Source organism: Sorex araneus, chromosome 1 (genome assembly GCF_027595985.1).
Source record: "Sorex araneus isolate mSorAra2 chromosome 1, mSorAra2.pri, whole genome shotgun sequence".
Taxonomy (NCBI): domain Eukaryota; kingdom Metazoa; phylum Chordata; class Mammalia; order Eulipotyphla; family Soricidae; genus Sorex; species Sorex araneus.
In genome coordinates, this window is record NC_073302.1 from 218368815 (window position 1) to 218390856 (window position 22042).

A 22042-nucleotide genomic window follows, 5' to 3' on the forward strand; every position below is an offset into this window, starting at 1 on the left:
CTGGCTGTATTTAGAACTGCCATCTCTCTTCCTGAAACTGGGTCATTTTGATGCCTCCTAATTTCTCCGTTGGGAGTTCTGTAGTAATAAAGAGACTAACTAGGGGTAATGGAAAACATCAGAAAGAGATCTTTTCTGCTACTGAATAGTTATGTGCTTTGGCTTTCTTGGAATTATAATTTCAAAGGCTTCCTCTTTAGGTTAATTATTGGTTTGCAATTCACCTCTCATTTTCTCAGAAATGTATTTTTAAAGAATTCTTCTATCGGCTCATTATGCTGATCAAAAGGCTTTTAGAAACAAAACTAAATGGAGTCAAGCCTTCCCAGAGTTGATAGTACTTTTTGTTCAGTTGCTTAAATTCTTTGGAGTTGATTTTGCCCACATCTGGTGCAATAAACTCAGTCTGTCAATGGTTTCAGAAAAGAAGTGTGCCTCAGATTTACTCTTTTCTCTAATCTATCTAAAAAGCTGAATGCAAATTCTAACTTGATGGTGATCTTTTTGATAGGCAACTTGTCTCCAACTTCCAACTCATCTTCCAAACACTGAGAATCATTTCAGAAATTGTGTTTAAAAATCATTTAAAAAGAACATTTTGTATCCCAGCCAATTTTCCACCTGTGCTTGACTTTTTGAAATTTATCAATAACTTTAACTTGTCTGCTTATTGTTGTTCTCTGTTGTAGCTATTCTTTTCCTAACAAAGTTATTTTATATTCTTGACATGGACATTTATTTTATGTATCTCATCTATTTATTTTTCTGATAGAGCTAATGAAAATAAACAAAGAAACAACTCAAGGAGGAAGACTTTAAAATTATAAGTAACTTCAGACCTCTAGGATTTCTGCTCTAAAAATTGTGCACAGTTTACAGGTATGTGATACTGTTTCTGTTGTGAGCTGTGGGTTAGGGAAGTTTCGGGTTTGTAAATCCATTTAAAATTACAAAAATGATCGCTCACCCAGTAGAGTGTTGCTGGGATCAGCAAACCTGACTGCCACAAAGCAATAGGATTTTCTCGGCCTCTCAATAAGTTCCCTTTGACATTTTAGATTGTTTGTTTGAAAAAAATATGTTTTAGGAAGAAATTTCAATGTTTTTTTTTCCCCTAATCACCCAATGGGGCTTTAATTAAAAAATAAAAAACAGAGTTTTGGATGAACACATGGCTGAATTCCTAACAGTGACATTAAATGCTTGATTTCATGCTTATAGGACCTGCCTCTTGGTGATAACAATAAAAATGGTTACCTTAAAGTTCTCTTCAGTCAGGCCTTCTTCAGTTTTAGCATCTCTAATCATTGCAGCAACGTATCGTTTCACCAGGTTCCTCATTACTTCCTGAGGTATTTAAAAACAACACAATTGAGATTTAACACATAAATATGATTCCCCTAGTCAGTTTTGAAGAGAGGATGGTATTTTAATGTGAATTTCAAGAAAGAATGCAAGAGTGACTTACTTGATACTGGTGATGTCTTCTCAAATTATCAGCAGCTCGCCTCTGAAAAAGAAAGGGACGATTTATTTTAGTATATTAACACATCTGTACTCTGGAAATAAGTTTATTGTACCTAAATTTTTCTCCATTTTCCCAAAATGGGAGTTTTACTAGACAGTAAACAATAGTCAGTGTGCTTCACATGAATGGAAGTATGAAAGAACCAAAATAGTGAAGTGAAGAGATAGTCTGCATCTATTGATAATCTAATATATAGAATAAGTTGACAATAATGGATATGTTCTGATCTTAATAGCAGGTGATATTGAACTAGGTAATAAAACTTCATCCATATCCTAATTCATTTGAAATGTTACTGAGACAGCTGGGACATACTAAAGAAAATATAAAAAATAAAATAAGCCTGAGTTGGCTAGAATTAAATAACAGTATAACAATATAAAGGTCTTCATAAAAATCAGCAAAACAAGATTAGAAATTTCACTACAATATGCATCACATTATCAAGAAGTCATGGCTAAGTGATAAAGAACCCAAGACTAATTTCAATAAGTTATTTTATTTTATTATTTAAAATTTTTTTGTTAAGATTATTTGCAGGTACTTTATTTTCTTTCTTTAAAAAAAATATTTTTTTAAATTAGTAAATCACCGTGAGGGTACCCTTACAGATTTATAAACTTTCATGCTTGCGTTTCAGTCATACAATGATTGAGAACCCATCCCTCCACCAGTGCTCATTTTCCACCAGCAATGGTCCCTGTATTCCTCTCACCACCGACACCCCATTAGCCTCCCCCTGTTCTGTGGCAGGGCATTCCCTTTAGCTCTCTCTCTCCTTTTGGGTGTTGTGGTTTGCAGTAGAGGCATTAATTGGCCATCATGTTCGGTCTGTAGTCTACTTTCAGCCTTCCTCTACCATCCCAAGCAGGCCCTCCTAGCACCATTTACTTGGTGGTCTCTTCTCTGAGCTGCCTTTTCCCCCAGCCTTCAAGGCTGGCTTCTAAACTGTGGAGTAATCCCTCTGGTATTTATCTCTGCTGTTCCTGTATTAGTCTCCCATTCTGTTACTTTACATTCCACAAATGAGTGCAATCTTTCTATGTCTGTCCCTCTCTGACTCATTTCACTTAACATGATACTTTCCATGTTGATCCACCTACATGCAAATTTCATGACTTTATCTTTTCTAACAGCTGCATAGTATTCCACTGTATAGATGTACCAAAGTTTCTTTAACTAACAGAGTTATTTTAAAGGGGGTTGCTTTTAATTAGATGATAGGATTTAACAAAAAAAGAAAGAAATGATTATTCAAACAGTTGACTGATTTATCATTTTCCAAAATATGAGTTCCAACTGTTGTTTTGAAGAGATGAGAAGGATTTAGAAACAGAATTAGTGTTATTATAGGGCTGTAATTTTGGAGTACAAATGGCAGACTGGGGGGTGAGGGAGAGAGAAAGAGTGAGAGAGAGAAAGAGAGAGACTTACAGAGAAAGAGAGACAGAGAGGAGAGATATTTTGACTGAATGAGTTCTTTATAAAATCAGTTAAATATGAAATTTCAACAAAATTATGTACTCGGATTTTATAAGCATTCTAAAGTACTAGATAAAAGCTATAATAATCTCAATTCTATGCATATGAAGTTCTATGCATATCAGTATTGGTTGTTAAAGAAGATAAACTCAACAAAAATAGTCTAAATAAAATACTCTGTAAAAAATAAGTGATAAATTTAGATAAAGTAAAGCAAGACTGCATTTCCAATTTAGCATTTTTATCTTGTTCTATACTAAATAATTAATTATAGACCAAAAAACTAATTTTTAGAATTGTACATGTATCAATCACTATGAAATAATATTTGAGAAAGATGAAACAAATCAAAAGGCAGTCTAGGTTGAAGAAACTCTGCTACATCTATACAATGGAATACTATGCAGCGGTTAGAAAAAATGAGGTCATGACGTTTGCATATAAGTGGATCAACATGGAAAGTATCATGCTAAGTGAAATGAGTCAGAAAGAGAGAGACAGACATAGAAAGATTGCACTCATCTGTGGAATATAGAATAATAGACTATAAGACTAACGCCCAAGAATAGTAGAAATAGTACCAGGAGATTGTTTCCATGGCTTGGAGGCTGGTCTCTCATTCTGGGCAACTCAGGGAAGGGACCACCAAGTAAAATGTGGTTGGAGGTCATGTGGGGGAAGGGTGAGGCGGGCAGAATACAGACTAGAGACTGAACACAATGGCCACTCAACACCTTTATTGCAAACCACAACACCTAATCAGAGAGAGAGAACAAAAGGGAATTCCCTGCCATAGTGGCAGGGTGGGGTGGAGGGAGAAGGGACTGGGGAGGGGGGGAGGGATGTTGGGTTTACGGGTGGTGGAGAATGGGCACTGGTGAAGGGATGGGTTAATCCTGGTTCTGCAACTCAGATGTCACTCCTGGTGGGGCTCAGGGGAGCATATGGAGTTCTGGTGCTGAAAGCCCAGTTAGTTTGTATGGGGGAAGCATGAGCACAAAGATGTATGGATCTGTAACTGTACCCTCACGATGACTCTCTAATTAAAAATAAACTAATAAAAAAAATAAAGCTGAAAAAAAAACAAAAGGCAGTCTATTTTTTCCTTTTATGGGAATGGGGGAAAATGGCTTCTTCCTCCCATACTTCCTCACTTCTCTCTCTCTTTTTTCCTCCCTCCTTCCTTCCTTCCTTCCTTCCTTCCTTCCTTCCTTCCTTCCTTCCTTCCTTCCTTCCTTCCTTCCTTCCTTCCTTCCTTCCTTTCTTCCTTCCTTCCTTTTCCCTCCCCCTCTCCTTTCCCTTTCTTTTTTTCCAGCACTTGGTACAGAACCGAGGTTTTCAAGTATGTGAAGAGTGCAGTTTACCTCTGAGCCACTTTGCTAGCCCCCCATATAGCATTTTTTATTTTCATAATAATGATTAGCAGTGACTTTTAAGAATAAATGAGAGTTTAACTTTCTAAAAACCACTAATTATAAATTTTAAGTATAATTTAATTAAGGTACCATAGCTTATAATACTATTGAAGTTGTTTTACACTTACAGAGCTACTGAACCAATCCTCTACTTTCAAGATCCACCTACTACTATTCCACAGTCCCTTTCCCTAATTGTTTTGAGTGCTATTTATTGACTTGAGTTTTCAGAAATAAATTTTACATTAAATCATGGTATTAGTTAAAAGACTGGGAAGCTTGAAAAAGGTAAAACATCTTGAGATATTTAATATGGGGAATTTCATGTCTGTGCCACCAGATGGTGGTGTGTGACTCCTAGAAAGATGAAGCTCAGCTGAAATCTAAGACAAACAAGAAGACAAAGTACTTCTGCATGGAAAGAAAATCTTCCAGATTCCCTTAAGTACAAATGCCATCAGTATACCAACTTCTTTCACACGTTCACTATAAATATTATAGAGATCAGTTTTTTATGAGTTAAGTAATAATGTGAATTATTAGACTAAATGCCAAGAATACATATTCAGATGAAGACTAAATACAAAAACAAACCACAAGAAGCATTGTAAGAATGTTTGAGTACAAGAAAATAAAGAACAACACTGGTCTGAAAAACATATCAACAAACAAATTAGCATTAAATAGGTTATCAGAGGAGAAGATACATAGTGACACTTTATAGAGAATTTGTCTGGGTGTTTATATCTCCATGGGAATGGTTTAGGCAACTGGCATTGGGGAGAGAGCAGCAGATCTCACATACTGAGGAAGGAATAACTTTATGTTTAATTTGATAGTAAGACGAGTTTGTAATCAATATTAGACTCTTAGATGGCATCAAATATTCAGTGACTAGGATTTAACTTGGTCTAATGACACATGATGAATTTTTTTGGAGGGGGGGTAAGGCAGTGTTTAGGACTTAATCCTGGCTCTGCAACTCAGATGTCACTCCTCGTGGGGCTCAGGGGAGCATATGGAGTTCTGGTGCTGAAAGCCCAGTTAGTTGTGTAAGGCAAGTGCTTTAACTGCCATACTATCTCTTTAACCATGGGAGTCTACTAAGTAAATATTAAGTCATTTGGAATCATATGCTATAAATCTATGACTTTACCCCTCTTCTCTACCAATACAGCTTTCTTGGAGGATCAGCATTCTTATACTAGATCCAGATTTCTTCAAGTAAAAATCAGCCAAAAAAAATTGCTGGTATATTCTATATTAGCTTCCCAGAGCTCTGGGATGTCTTTAAACAACAGAAATTTGTGGGACAACAAGTGTCAAGACAAAACCCTGGAAGAACATGACACTTCTATAACTCAGGGTAGAATCAGTAGAATCATCTCTTTCCTCTTGGCTTCTGGTGTTAATCCTTGGTTTATAGCTGCATAATTCCAATTTCTGTCTCTGTCTTCACAGGGCATTTTCCCACGGTCTCTATGTCCTCACATGATCATGTTCTCATAAGAACTCTACTCTAATATGAATTAATCTCAGCTAATTATATTGAAATGACTCTGTTTCTAAGTTAGAAACACATTCTATCTATTGGAAATTTGGACTACACTATCTTCTTTCAGGGAAAACACAATTCGACCAATAATTGAAGTACTTTTTTTTACCACAGTACAATAATCTTTGGCAATTATTAACATCATTAAGTAGCATATGATAGAACTATCATCAACAATTTCTAACATGTTTTAAAGATGTGTAGGTGGCATTGGGGGTGTAATATTAATTAAGTTTCAAAGGGATTTACTGTGACAGGAAATGTATTACATCTTATAATGGGAATACATTGGAAATGAGAAATAATTTGGATTAATTAAAATAATATAATGAAGGACTTTTTATTAAACATACCTAAGTGGATAATAAGTAATTATGTTCAAGCCATGTACATATTAAATATTGATAAATTAATCTGCAATGTCTAGGTGTTCTGCTAATAAAAATATTACATAGACAGGAGTTAACATGACAGATCTAAGCTAAGAATAAAGAATTTCTCAGTCAACAAACTCATGTTTACAACGTTATTGAAAATTTATGGGGCTGCAATTACTTGTAGCTAAAAATTAAATCATTTTTAGGTACACAATGGACTACATGACAAATCAAGTGACTTCTTTCTCAATTTGATGTCTAGGAAAATGTTTGGCAGGAAGATGTATGCTTCAGGTCGCCTAGTTTTCTCTGTGGCTTACATAAGAAGACTAACATTGTGCACAGAATGTTCTGTTCTGACAGGCAGGTGCCCTGGTGCCACAGTGACATAACTCTCAGGTTGAAGGTTTCTTCTGATTTTTCAGGACAAGACAATGACAGTTTTTAGATCATAGAAGTAAGGGTAAAGGAAATGACCTTCTAGTGAGAAGTTCTGCCTCTGTGCAGTAACCAAATTTCAATAGAAGTGTCAGTTTGCTTTAGAGAAGAAAAGGTTTTGCAGCTATAAAAGAAAGGGCTTTGGGAGATGAACTGTGACATTTTCTCACTCTAACTCTCGAGTTCTCTCCATGTCCCTATGTGGAATGTCGGGTTCCATTCTCATGGTTGGTTTGTATAGCTGCAGTCAATTGTCAGTGCTGTTTTTTTCTCATTTCCACTTAGGTTTCAGTCTGTCACTGATTTTTAAGCCCATAAATTATGCTTTTTATTCTTTGCTTTGTTCAGTGAATCCCTTAAGGTACTTGGCTGTTATGTTCCTTCAAAAAAGGGGGTGGGTGGGAGGGAGGAATGAAAGGGGCCCTCATTCCAGGATGAGATACATTTTAGAAAATTAAAATTTGCTCACAGTTGTAGCTATATACTGCTTTAAGCATGAATTTTAAAAAATGAGATTCATTGGTTTACACAACTGTATTTAAGAATATAGGTGGGCTGGAGCGATAGCACAGTGAGTAGGGCATTTGCCTTGCACACGGCCGACCCGGGTTTGATTCCCAGCATCCCATATGGTCCCCTAATTCCCAGCATCCCATATGGTCCCCCGAGCACTGCCAGGAGTAATTTCTGAATGCACATCCAGGAGTAGCCCCTGAGCATTGCCGGGTGTGACCCAAAAAGCAAAAAAAAAAAAAAAAAGTATAGGTTCACACTTATTCAAATGGATTATAGATGGATTATAGGCAAAGTTCAACAATTCCACCACTGTTTATTTGCCTCCCTCTACCCTTGATACTCACCCTGATCTTTCGGGTAAACTTAGTTTTGTTGTCAGACTCCATGGGGTTTTGTTGTTTGTTTTAAATACATTCTAGGGAGCTGTGGCTATGTGCGGGTCTGGGCTGTGGCCAGAACTCTCGTGGGACCTGTGGGGTCCAGAGGACATGGCCAGTTTCCAGCTCCAAGGACCTAAGTCAGAAACCTAGTGGGGGGGAATGGCTTCCGGGGCAGCGCACCCCCAAGTTAATCTTCCTCTCCATACCCCATAAGAACCATAAATAGCTTCTTAAATGGAACTCTCACTAGTGCTCTCTGATTACCAAAACACATTAGACAGATACTTTATTAACCGCTACCTCAATTAATACAGCATCAAAAACACAATAATAATGGGCATGAAAGTCCAATCCACACAGGTCACAATGGTAAAGCAATGCAGAAAACCACCAGGCTTAGTGAGTGAAGAAGCTAGCCCAGATGACTCAACGAGTGATAATGAGCTAGACAATCTCTCTAATAAGAAATTTTGAGGGTATCTATTATGGATGAATAGGGAGTTAGAAGAAATAATGGAATGCACTGCCAATAAAATACAAGAAGATTTGAGAGCAGAAATGAGAAAAATGCAAACAAAATTACAAACAGACATGATATATCTGTAAAACCTCGTAGTAGAAATGAAAAACTCAGTGGAAGTCCTCAGCAGCATTAGAATTATACCTGCTGAGGACAGAATTCGTGTGCTTTAAGATGAGATGCAGAGAATCTCCACACAACAGGAGAAAATGGAAAAGAGCCTAAAAATTAACCAAAAGACAACTGTCATCCTGTTGCTCATCAATTTGTTTGAGCAGGCACCAGTAATGTCTCTCATTGAGAGACTTATTGTTACTGTTTTTGGCATATCCAATACACATGGGTAGCTTGCCAGGCTCTGCCTCGAGGGCTCGATACTCTCAGTAGCTTGCCGGGCTCTCCGAAAGGGGCGGAGGAATCGAACTCGGATCGGCCTTGTGAAAGGTGAACTCCCAACTGCTGTGCTAAGAGAAAATAGGGGTGAAGCTAAGAGGAATAACAAGAATCAATGGAGTCCCAGAGGGACAGGAAGAAAAACCTGATAAAGAAGAAACTGTCAAAGACATCATTGCTAAGACGTTCCCAGAGCCTAACAGCACATGCGACCAGATTCAGGAGGCCCGAAGGGTACCAGCTAGAAGAAATCCAAAGAAAAATACTCCAAGACACATTCTGATCAGAATGATGAAAACTGTAAACAGAGATAAAATTCTGAAAGCAGCAAGATCAAAGAAAGAAATTGCCTATAGAGAGCATTCTTAAGATTTACAACTGGCTTATCTAATGAAACCCTCAGGGCTTGAAAACAGTGGTGGACTTAGTGAAACTCAATTGAAATAAATGCCTGACCAAAAATACTTTACCCAGCTAGACTCTCATTCATACCTGAAGGAACAACACACAGTTTCAAAGACAAACAACAATTTAGGAACTTCGTAGACTCAAAACCATGGTTACAAGAAGAACTAAACAGGCTACTTTAAGACAAGACAAGCCCCCCAAATACACCAAACTTTGGCAGAAAGATGGGACAAAACCCATAACAATAATAACAATATTCTCTCTCAACACCAATAGGCTAAAGACAAATTGAAAGACACAGAGTGGCAGGATGGATCAGAAAGTTGGACCCAACATTCTGCTGCCTGCATCTCAACAGTCAGAGCAAACACAGATTAAAAGTCAAAGGCTAGAAAATAATTCTACAGGCAAATAACTCCCTCAAAAAAGCTGGGGTGGTCATTCTGGTATCAGACCACATTGATTTCAGATTGAAGAAGGTCACAAGAGACAGTGAAGGTAATTTCTTATTGATCAAAGGATCTGTATATAAGGAAGAACTTACACTCCTAAATGTATATGCACCTAATGAGGCATCAGCAAAATACTTAAAACAACTACTCATAGACTTGAAGAAAGACATAGATAACAACACAATAGTAGTGGGAGATTTCAAGACCACTTTATCACCTCTTGATAGATCAACCAGACTCAAACCTAGCAAGGACATACTTTATTTATCTGAGGGAAGAAATGGAAGAAAGGGGCTTAGAAGATATATACAGGAAACTGCATCCTCAAACAGCTGAATAGCTATTCTTCTCAAGTGTGCATGGGACATTATCCAAGATAGACCACATGCTGGACCACAAAACATACCTCCATAAAATTAAGAAGATAGAGATTGTATCAGTGATTTTTTTCAAACCATGATGCATTGAAAATAGACGTGAATCACACACACAAACAGAAAATCAAATCAAACATCTGGAAATAAAACAGTTCACTACTGAACAATGAGTGGCTTAGAAAGGAAAACAAAGAGGAAATCAAATGATTCCTGGAAAAAAAACAAGAATGAAGACACAAGTTACCAGAACTTATGGGACATGGCAAAAGCTGTATTGAGGAGAGTTTATGACTCTACAAGCTTTTCTCAGGAGGGAAGAGTGAGCCCACATAAGTAACCTAACCTAATTCCTTAAGATCTTGGATAATGACCAACAAAAGGAGCCCAATTTTAACAGGAGGAAGGAAATAATTGACAAGATTAACAAAATGGAAGCCCCAAAACAATATGAAAGTTTAATGCAACCAAGAGCAGGTTCTTTGAAAAAATAGACAAGATCTATAAACCCTCTAGCAAGACTCACAAAGAAAGGGAGAGAGAAAACTGTAATAAACAGAATAAGAAAGGAAAAGGGGGACATGACAACAGAAACTACAGAAATTCAAAGGTTACTCAGAGATTACTTTGATAATCTTTATGCCACGAAAATAGAAAACCTCGAGGAAATGAATAAACACCCCAAAGCACTATAGAGATTTAATGCAGTCCCTATAAGGATACCCATGACATTCCTCAAAGAAATGGACAAAACACTCTTGAAATTCATATGAAACAATAAATCCCCATGAATAGCTAAAGCAATCCTTTAGCTTTTTCTCATTGGAAAAAAAAGATCGGTGGTATCACCTTCTCAACTTCAAAACGTACTTCAAAGTAGTAGTAATTAAAACAGCATAGTACTGAACTAGAAACAGACCTGCAGACCAATGGAACAGAGTTGATTATTTTGTCACAAACTCTCAAATATATGATCATTTAATCTTTGATAAAGGAGCAAGAAATGTAAAGTGGAACAAAGAAAGCCTCTTCAACAAGTGGTGCTGGGAAAACTGAGACAGCTACCTACAAAAAAATGAACTCGGAACTGTGTTTAATGCCAGACACAGAAGTCAGATCAAAATTGATTAAAGATCTCAATATCAGACCTGAATCCATAAGTACATGAAGGAAAATGTAGGCAAAACCGTCCATGATATTGAAGCTAAAGCATCTTTATGGATAAAATACCAATGACCGAGCAAATGGACTACATTAAACTAAGAAGCTTCTGCATCTCAAAGGAAACAGGGAACAAAACACAGAGAGAGCCCACGGAATGGGAAAGAATATTTACCCAATACCCATCTAATTAGGGGTTAACATCGAGGATATACAAGATACTAGTATAATTGTACAAGGAAAAAATTCCCAAGCACATCAGAAAATGAGGAGAAGAAATAAACAGAAGCTTCCTCAAAAAGAAATACAAATGGCCAAAAGGCACAGGAAAAATGTTGTACATTGCTAATCATCAGGGAGATACAAATCAATACAAATATGAGATATCTCACACCACAGAGACTGGCACACATTAAAAAGAACAAGAACAATGGAGCCCATATCCCCCGTGTCCATATGCCCCATGTCCAGCAACTCGGCAGTCACGCCCACACCATCCAGATCGTATGTCCTTCTCTCCCGGAAGGAAGCATAATATGATGCTCACTATACCCATGCCGCAGGACCCCGTGCCAGGCTATTTCACTCAGGGCGCCCCAGAGGGGGGCGTATGAGACCCCTCTTTGTCACAAGGGACCCAGCCCAGCAGCTGAAAACCTCCAGAACTCAACTGCCACCATGCTCATGGCCACTCTCCACTCACTTTGGCCGATCCTCACCCATGAGTGAACCTTTTCCTGGACCATGCAACAATTCATAGGATCAATTGATGCACCTCTTTTGAAGGGATTCGAAGTAGGAAGCAACCAGCCTTAGAGGGAAATAGTATATTATTTCAGTATTGCTTTGGGTCAGGAAATGGGGTATGGGATGGAAACACCTGAAATATGGTGGTGGGTGGTGTATGGTGATGGGATTGATGTTGGAATATTAAAAGTAATCAAATATTGTTAACTACTTTCTAAAATTATTTTTTTTAAAGAACAAAAACAACCAGTGCTGGCACAGATACGGGGAGAAAGGGACTCTCTTTTATTGTTGGTAGGAATGCTGACTGGTCCAGCCTTTTTGGAAAACAATATGGACATTCCTTCAAAAAATAGAAATTGAGCATCCATATGATCCACAATACCACTTCTGGGAATATATCCTGATGGTGCAAAAAAGTACAGTAGAAATGACATCTGAAACTGTATGTTCATTGAATCATTGTTCACAATAGTCAGACTCTGGAAACAACCTGAGTGCCCAAGAATAGATGACTGATTAAAGAAACTTTGGTACAACTACCCAATAGGATACTACACAGCTGTTAGGAAGGATAGGCATGGAGAGTATCATGCTAAGTGAAAGGAGTCAGAAATAGAGGGACAGACATAGAAGGACTACATTCATTTGTAGAATATAAAACAACATGAGACTTACACTCAAGGACAATAGAGACTAGAATAGGAAGATTGCTCCATGGTTGGAAGCCTGCCTCATGAGCTGGGGGAGAAGGCAGCTGGAATAAAAAAGGGATCACTATGTCAATGATGGTTGGATGGATTGTTCGAAATGGGAAATGTGTGCTAGAAATAGATAAGAGACCAAACATGATAGTTTCTCAGTATCTGTACTGCAAACCATATTGCCCAGATGTAGAGAAAGAGTATGAGGTAAATTGCCATAGAGACAGGGGAGGGTTGGGATGCAGGGGGATATTGGGGACATTGGTGGTGGAAAATGTGCACTGGTAGATTGTATGGGTGTTCGATCACTGAAGCTCAAATATAAAAGCTTTGTAACTGTATATCATGGTGATTCAGTTAAAAATGATAATAAATACATTCTAAGCATAAAACGTTAATGACATAAAATACGGAAAATTTCCTTGAGAGAAAATTACAAAATACTACTTCAAGAAATAAAAGAGGACACTAGGAAATGGAGACACATCCCCTACTCATGGATAGGGAGAATTAACATTATCAAAATGGCAATACTGCCCAAAGCATTATACAAATTTAATACAGTCCCCTACAGGATACCCATGACATTTTTCAAAGAAATAGACAAAACACTCCTGAAATTTATATGAAACAATAAAACCCTGTGAATAGCTAAAGTAATCCTTGGAAAAAAGAAGATGGGTGGCATCACCTTCCCCATCTTCAAACTCTACTACAAAGCTGTAGTAATTAAAACAGCATGGTATTGGGATAAAACAGACCTGCAGACTAATGGAACAGAGTTGACTATCCTGTCACAGACCCCCAAATATATGGCCACTTAATCTTTGACAAAGAAGCAAGAAATGCAAAGTGGAACAAGGAAAGCCTATTCAACAAGTGAGGCTGGGAAAACTGGATAGCTACCTGCAAAAAAACAAAACAAAACAAAACTCTGACCTCTGTCTAATGCCCTGCACAAAAGTCAGATCAAAGTGGATTAAAGACCTCAATATAAGATATGAATCTATAAGGTTCATAGAAGAAAATGTAGGCAGAACTCTCCACGACATTGAAGCTAGAAGCATCTTTAAGGATAAAACAGCACTGACCATGCAAGTGGAAGCAAACATAAACAAATGGGACTACATCAAACTAAGAAACTTCTGCACTTCAAAAGAAACAGTGACCTAAATACAGAAAGAGCCCACAGAATGGGAAAGAATATTTACCCAATACCCATCTGATAAGGGATTAATATCCAGGATATACAAGACAGTAGTAGAATTGTATAAGAAAAAAACCTCCAACCCCATCAAAAAATGGGAAGAAGAAATGAACAAAAATTTCCTCAGAAAAGAAATACAAGTAACCAAAAGGCACATGAAAAAATGCTCCACATCCCTAGTCATCAGGGAGATGCAAATAAAAACAACAATGAGATATCATCTCACACCCCAGAGACTGGCACACATTCAAAAGAACAAAAGCAACCAGTGCTGGCTCGGATGTGGGGAAAAAGGGATGCTCTTTCTTTCACTGTTGGTGGGAATGCAGACTGGTCCAGCTTTTCTGGAAAACAATATAGACAGTCCTTCAAAAACTAGAAATTGATCTTCCATATGATCCTGCAATACCACTTCTGGAAATATATCCTGAGGATGCAAAAAAAAGCACAGTAGAAATGACATCTGTACCTATATAAAGAAAATTTGATACATCAACACAATGGAATACTATGCAGCTGTTACTAGAGATGAAGTCATGAAATTTGCTTATAAATGGATAGATGTGGAGAGTATCATGCTAAGTGAAATGAGTCAGAAAGAGAGGGACAGACATAGAAGGACTGCACTAATTTGTGTAGTATAGAATAACATCAGAGGATGTTATACTACACTCATTTGTGTAGTATAGAATAACACATGAGGCTGACACCCAAGGACAGTAGAGACCAGCGCCAGGAGGACTGCCCCATAGCTGTAAGACTGCTTCATGAGTGGAGGGGAGAAGGCAGATGGAAAAGAGAAGGAATCACCAAGAAAATGATGGCTGGAGGAACCAGTTGGGATGGGAGATGTGTGCCGAAAGTAGGTGATGGAACAAATATTATGACCTATTAGTGTGTTGCAAGCCATAATGCCCAAAAGTAAAGAGAGAGTATGGGAAATATTGTCTGGCATGGAGGCAGGGGGAGGGTGGGAAAGGGGGGTATACCCAGGATATCGGTGGTGTGGAATGTGCACTGGTGGAGGGATGGGTGTTTGATCATTGTGAAATTGTAACCCAAACATGAAAGCTTGTAACTATCTCACGGTGATTCAATAAAATTAAAAAAAAATTCTTGAGAAACCAACATTCAGAATGTAGGTGTGTTGTGGAAAGATGCCTCCTATCTCTGAATCTTTTGGGGGCTTGTCGAATAAAAACTACCTTAAGTCAGGTTAGTGGGAGGAAAAAGTGAAATACAATATATAAGTGGGTGTAAATTCTACACTGAAGGCTTATATTCTAAACCAAGGAATGAGATAGGGTCTGTGGTGTTAAGAAAAGTGGAGATGGTTTTACACAAATGATGAATGAATGGCTTCATTAACTTTGCAAATAAAGCTGTATTTTAAAGACAAGAAGGACATTTCTATCAATAAGACATTTCTATCAATAATACTATGCCTGGCTATTACCTTCAAAATTAATTCTTCCAGAGAATAGTTATCAGTTTCCCTTAGAGTTTAGATAGTCTCCGCTGACCTAACCCCAGATGTCATTAACATGTATGGGGGTATCTTTAAATACCTGAGAAAATTCTTATTTGAACATTTTTGGGGCAACCTGAAAGGTCTCATTTTTGAAGGACAGATAATTATACCACTCCAAAATGTACCTGTACATAAGTATTATTTTAAGTTGGTTATTTTTAAAGAAATAGCAGACTCTGAATAAGAAAAAAATAAAAAACATAGCAGAAGTTACCCTTTTGTAACAGACAGTTATATTTCTCAGGGAAATCTCCATTTGTAAGGTTGTCTCTTTTTTGGTAGCAGGAATTAAGGACAACAAATTTTTTAGAAACTTTTATCAGTGGAGAAGATAAGAATGAAAGGACACCTTCACTCATGGCACCTTTCTTGATAAACTACTATAACTGGCCTTCTTCATTCCAAAATCTTTTATCTTTACCTGAAGATGGTATTTATTATATGAAGATGGTAGCTTGAGCCATTTCAGAAAGCTATTTTCCTTGGTCGTCGCCCATGAATGAATACTAGTATTTCCCATGTACACAGATGTTATTAAACTTCTGCTTATTTTTCTCCTGTTAATCAGTCTTTTGTTATAGAGGCTATCTCACAAGAAGACTATACACTAGGAGAAAATCCATTTTTTATCCTCTACGTACTAGAAATATCAAAAAGGAATGAAAGTAATCCATTCCTTCCTCTACAATCACACTTGGGAAAGCAAATTTAATCAAAAAGGCCTGAAAGCAAATTTATAGCAGCAAATTAGGAACTGAGAGATGATTCTCATGGATGAATACTGTCATACTGTCACATCAACAAGACTTTTTAGTTAGGCCTACTGAAAGCCATGAACAGTAGGGAACTGTACGCTGCTCTGGGGGGGCCCGACATCAGGTGACGGGGCCGCGGGGCCCACCCACTCATTTCTGTGCATCGTGCGTGGGGCTGCCGTGGCGGAGGCCCCTCGGACCCCACCTTCTCCAGCGCGCGGCCCTGGACACGGGCCCGAGCCCAGGCCACCCGGCGGCGGGCGTGTGAGTAGGGTCTCTCCCGGCGCCTGGGAAACGGCATTCGGCTCGGGCGGCCCTCGGGGCGGCCGCTAAGGGCTAATAAGCTAGTTGGCTCCACATCCTGGCAGCCGAGTGGCGTCCACACTCCAAACCGTGGCTCCCGGGAAACATCTGGGCCCGTGGCGGGCTCCCCGCGCTCCGATGTCGGTGCCTCAGGGCCGCCTGGGACCTCGCCACACAGAAGCGGCTCTTCCCAGAACCCCCAGCCCCGTTTCTTGGGCTTCTTCACCCTCACGGGGTAGAAGCTTTGGCAGCTCATTGATGGGTGGGAGAAATGACAGTCCAGCGCCCCTGGCGGGGCCCTGGGCAGCGGTTTCGGGGTGCTCCCTCAGAGTGCCCCCGCCCGGTGTGGCCCCAGACCCAGAAGGGATTGTCGGTCTGGGCCTCCAGCTTGCGCCCCGGGCTCCCCCCACCTCCCTGTCTCTGCCCCTCCCCCTTCTGTGGAGGAGGAAGAGGGTGCTGGGAGGTTCCGGGATGGGGAGGACCCGGGAGGACGCGGGCCGGGAAGGAAGGCTGGGGCCCTCGGGGCGTGCCTCGGCGGGGCCCACTGGCCACCTGCTGGGTGTGGACACCTCGAGGCACGGTGACTGGGCCCACCTCAGACCCAGTCCAGGGCCGGAGAACAGGGCCACGGAATACAAAACCGATGGACGCCCCTGTCCCCCTGTCCCTGTAGGTCAGACCTTGGCTCAAGGCTGGGCAGGGAGAAGTGAGGTCCATGGGGGCTCTGGATGTCCTCTGTGGGACAGGGAAATCCCACAAAGGACATAGGTGCCATGAGGGTGTGGTTTGCTTTGGGTCTGCGAGTACCAAGTAGGATTTTCCAGAAAGTTCTGCAGGCCTCCCATTCAGCCCTTTGGAAGGTGATTCCCTGGGGTCTTAGGGACAGTGATTCCCCCCAAACTCATGTTATGCCCACGACCTGGGCACACGACAGTAGGGGAGGGGTGCAGGGGGTAGGGGCTTAGCCCCTCCATCTGGGCTGGGTCAGGAGGTGAGCTCTGCAGACCAGCTGTTCCTCTGTCAAATGGGCCGGATGGTCCAGAGGCCCCTTGACCCAGGGCAGGAACTTGGTTGGTGGGGGCCGGTCCCCAGGGCCAGAATCCGGACATGCCGATGTGCTCACGTGAATGAGCTATGGTCTGGGGGGTTTGGGTCAGTTTCTGTGTTCTTTTTTTTCCCTTTGGATTTTTGGGTCACACCCGCAGATGCTCAGGGGTTACTCCTGGCTCTGACTCAGGAATTACCCCTGGCGGTGCTTGGGGAACCATATGGGATGCTGGGACTCGAACCCTGGTCGGCAGCATGCAAGGCAAACGCCCTACACGCTGTGCTATTACTCCAGCCCCTTTGGTCAGTTTCGGACTTGGAGTCTAGGGTTCAACTTGGCGGCTGGGGGCCCCGGGGCTCCCTTATACTGCTCTGGGGAGCTCCACCCACAGTCGCCCCACTCTCGCGTGGGACTCCGCGCCCTGCCTGAACCCGGCCTTTCCCTGTGACAGGCTCCCGGGGCACCGACCGCACTTCTCGCTGGCCAACCCCTTCCTCTGCCCGTCCCTTCGCCCAGGTTTGACTTGCATGGACGGGCATGTCTGTCGGTGCTGTATTCCGTGTTCTATGTCTCCGGGGAGGGGACTGGCCGCGCTCTCTCCAAGTGCAGTGCCACCGCCTGGAACTCTCGGGCTTCCCAGATGCAGAGCCGAGCCCAGACCTGCTGGGCGGTTTCAAGGACGCCGGAGTTCTATTCAGATCCTTTCCGTGCCTAGCATCCCTGGGTCGGATTCAGTACGTGGATATTCCCACCGAGGGCCACAGAGATAGTCAAAGAGGTCAAGCACTTGTCTGGTATGTGGCCAGCCCTGGCTAATGCGGGCACTGAACTGTCCCCGGAGTCCCCCTTGAAATGGGCCCCACCCCCCACCCCCCAATGAAATTTTTTCAGTAAAGACTAATTGGAAAGAAGTCTTGAGGGGGGCGGGGGGGGCAGGCGGACACCACCTGGCCATGCTCCTGGGGTCTGCCTTGGTGTTCAGGGTGTCACGTAGTGCGGAGCCTAGAACTGTTGTTGCCACGTGCAGGGCTGGTGCCCCCTGGCAGCGTTTCCCACAGAGGCGTTGAGACCTGTAGACGCTGGAAGGTAGCCGTGCCCAGATCAGGGGTGCCCTGGCTTGGGGAGCCGTGCCCGTAGGAGAGAGCTTCCCTGACAGCTCCCTCCCTGCCTCTCAGGACACTTCCTCGCCCACTCGGCAAACCCCACCTCCCCCCCCCCCCCCCCCCCCCCCGCCCCTCGTGCTGCGGAGTCTTTTGTTAGGGTTCTTAGCTAGCCTGGATCAGGTTCTCATTAGAGATATGCTGATGTAGTCTTCGATGCTTATTATAGAGTTTTTACTTCTATAAATTTCGCGTGGGCTGGAGCGATAGCGCAGTGGGTAGTGTGTTCGCCTTGCACATGGCCAACCTGGGTCCCATTCCTCCATCCCTCTGGGAGACCTGGCAAGCTACCGAGAGTATCCTGCCTGCACGGCAGAGCCTGGCAAGCTACCCGTGGCGTATTCAATATGCCAAAGACAGTAACAAGTCTCACAATGGAGATGTTACTGGTGCCTGCTCGAGCAAATTGATGAACAACAGGACGATAGTGTTACAGTGCTACACTTGGATAAGTTGCCACTAAAAAATGAAGTCCTTAAAGTATGTACTATTAGAATATTTTGTTAGTGATAATTTTTAGTGTTATCTATTGAAAGTTTCTAAGTCTAATTCTCTTGTAGTGATTTAACGGAAAAGATTTCTGTGGCAACTGGTCAGCCATGAGTACTCCATTTGCATCCCCAGAGCTGACGGATACTAAAGTGACCTTCATAGAGTAGGTGTTTCATGTAATTCTCACTAAGTACCCAAGAGAAAACTAGAATGTGAAGCTAAAATGTGAAAACCCAAAGACAAGGAGGGTTAAAATAATATTTTAATTATTTTATTTTTAAGTAACTATCTTCAGTCAGGTAAAAGGAAGGAAAAGACAATATATAAGTGGTAATTTTTGGTTTAGTACATCGAATTATTAATTGAAGCATTCAACTTAGAAACCAGGTCTATGACACTAAAAATGTTTTGTATAGTTCAACACTGACCGAGTGCTGCATTAGTATGTTTTTTAATTAAATTGAATGATTAAGGTTCTTGATCAACAAGCACAAAGGTGATTTTGTTTTAGTTTAATAAGCTGAGCCAGACAAGAGACCAATCCATTCTTCATTAAGAATCCCTAATGAAAGTAACTAGCTGAAAAATACATGTTAAAATCGAGATTCCTAATTACACTGAAGTTTGAAAATTAGTGTTTTAATACTGAGAAGGATATTTATTAATAAAATGGGGTGCAGGGAAAGATTGCCAAGAAGTAATGTAAAAAACTAAAAGCCATGGCATGCTTCTTCTTATTTCCTCATTATTCTATTATCAAGCTATCTCATTGGTGAAATTTCTCAGAGTATACAGAGACAATTTCTCAATAATGAGATTGCTGCCTATGATGAAGTTTTCCCCAATGGAATATTTCTACTTCATTTATGTTCCACCTTCATAGAAAGCATTCCAAATGAAAGGTTAATTTATACAGAACCCTCAAAAACCCATAAAAGTCAAAATTTAAAAACAAAACCGAGCTAATGACTTTTCAGGGCTAGTTTTTTCAGTATGATGCCAAAGACAGAAATAGCCACTTAAGATAACCAGTGACGGGCTCCTGGAAAGGATGGAACATATTCTTTCCAGAACAATCCTGGAACACTGACTTCAGGCTTTGTCTAGGCATGTTGAGGTGACTGGGCACACTCATTCCCTTATTCAGTTACAGTTGATGAGAGCAGGTGAGTTCCAAGTGGCGAAGTTTGAGAATATGTTTCCAAAAAGGTAAGCACTTGATCTTTAGTTTAGTTGCAATTCTATGCAGAAAAATGTGGCATCACTATGTTATTTGGGGTGAAGCATAAGGTAAACCTGTTAACTATGGGCTTTGAGAAACAGAACTCTAAAGAGGCAGCTGAAAACAGGGGTAGGATCCTGTAAAAGCTGTTGGGAAAAATCAAAGGTTGAATGCACAACATGGGTTGTACTCTTGGGTATTCCATAAGATTTTCCTTTACAGGGAAGCAAGACAGGCTTTGGAAAATAGAATTTGGGATGGAAACAAAAGACCAAAATTTGGGATTTCCTCAACCCCAGTTCTGCCATCAAAGAAATCTGAATCTGAACAAAGTAAACAAAATATAGTAGTGCTTGTGGGGTTGGAGGGGTCAACGGCTGTTACTCTGGACTCAGTCCTTGGTACTGAGGACCATGTGGTACTCCAAGGACTAAATTTGGGACTCCCCTATGCAAAGCAAGTACCTCACTGCTCACAAGATCTTTTGTAATGGTATGATTAAGTTAAAATGATTTTGAAGATTCCCTTTAAAGCTTACAGTAGTATCTGAAGCTGTATCTTGATAATATGAAATAAATATTATTGGACTTTACCTTTACTACTTAACTAATGAGTATGTGTGGATCTCCTTATCTTTATGTATCTACATAATATTAGCAAGAACAACCAAGTTGCAAAAAATCACAGCAATATCACTTCTTAAAATTATTTTCTCACTTAGCTTCTTTATTCATATTATAACTAATGTATCTTATTCATCTTCAATTTTTCTTTATATATCACTGTATCACTGTCATCCTGTTGCTCGTCAATTTACTCAAGTGGGCACCAGTAACTTCTCTATTCCTCCCAGCTCCGAAATTTTAGCAGCCTCTCCTTACACATCTTTCCCAACTATTGGAGGCTCTTTCAGGCTCTGGGGGGAATGAGACCTATCATTACTGGTTTTGGCATATCAAATTCACCACAGAACATGTATTTAGCATGTGGCCCACACTAAAAATAATAGAATCCCTCAAAGATGGAAGTCATGCCTTTATTCTTGCTCACCTACCAATTCCTAGCTCAGTTTTTGACATGAGGAACAAATGCAATGTTGCCTATTAAATCCAATTATCACACTTATCCTCCAACCATTTTTTTTGAGTCACACCTGGCGATGCACTGGGGCTACTCCTGGCTTTGCTCTCAGGAATTACCCCTGGCAGTGCTCAGGGGACTATATGGGATGCTGGGAATTGAAGCCGGGTCAGTCGAGTGCAAGGCAAACGCCCTACCCACTGTGCTATTGCTCCAGCCCCTCTCAAACCATTTTGTAATCTGAACTTAGTTTGAACAGCTAGTTCAAACTTAGTTTAACTGGTCTCTCAAGATGTCCTTAAAAGAGTATGGGTCACTAACATATAAGTTATTTGAAGCTATTATCATTAAAGCCCTGCAGTGCAAAAGAAACTATTTTCTAAATTACCTAGAAGGATTAATTTTGGGGTATCACCCAGATTTAGTAGATTCTACAGAAATATCCTCTCTAGAAGAAAACCCTATTGAGATGGTAGAGCAAACATGTAATTACCAAGCATCTGGTCCTTTATCCCTCTGAGCCCCCCCAGATCCTTGAAACTCCAGCCCTTAACCCTTCTTTCACTCAAGTTATGTACTCCTGTTTTGCCCCATTTTCGAATTAACATTCTGGCCAATGCTTCATAATACTTAATTAAATTTGTTCTTTTATCTTGTTAGGCTGCTTTACATTTATTTGAGTTCCTAACCAGCCTTTGAAAAAATATGAGCAATAGGGAGAATTTCCTTACCATCATTACAAAAAGAAAGCAAGCAAGTATTTGGAGTAAAAATATATGGCTTTTTCCCTAAGA

At 40.6% G+C, this 22042-nt stretch overlaps 1 protein-coding gene across 6 annotated transcripts in view; it reads right to left on the minus strand.

Annotated features, from left to right (window-relative positions):
- TRPC4 (transient receptor potential cation channel subfamily C member 4) overlaps positions 1-22042 on the minus strand; it is a 250640-nt gene that overhangs the window by 7290 nt on the left and 221308 nt on the right. For all 6 annotated transcript variants that reach the window (XM_055120153.1, XM_055120161.1, XM_055120178.1 and 3 more), the window contains exons 9-10: positions 1469-1510; positions 1258-1347 (exon numbers count right to left, since the gene is read on the minus strand). In XM_055120153.1, coding sequence (XP_054976128.1) covers positions 1258-1347; positions 1469-1510 — 132 coding nt within the window. The remainder of the gene's footprint in view (positions 1-1257; positions 1348-1468; positions 1511-22042) is intronic.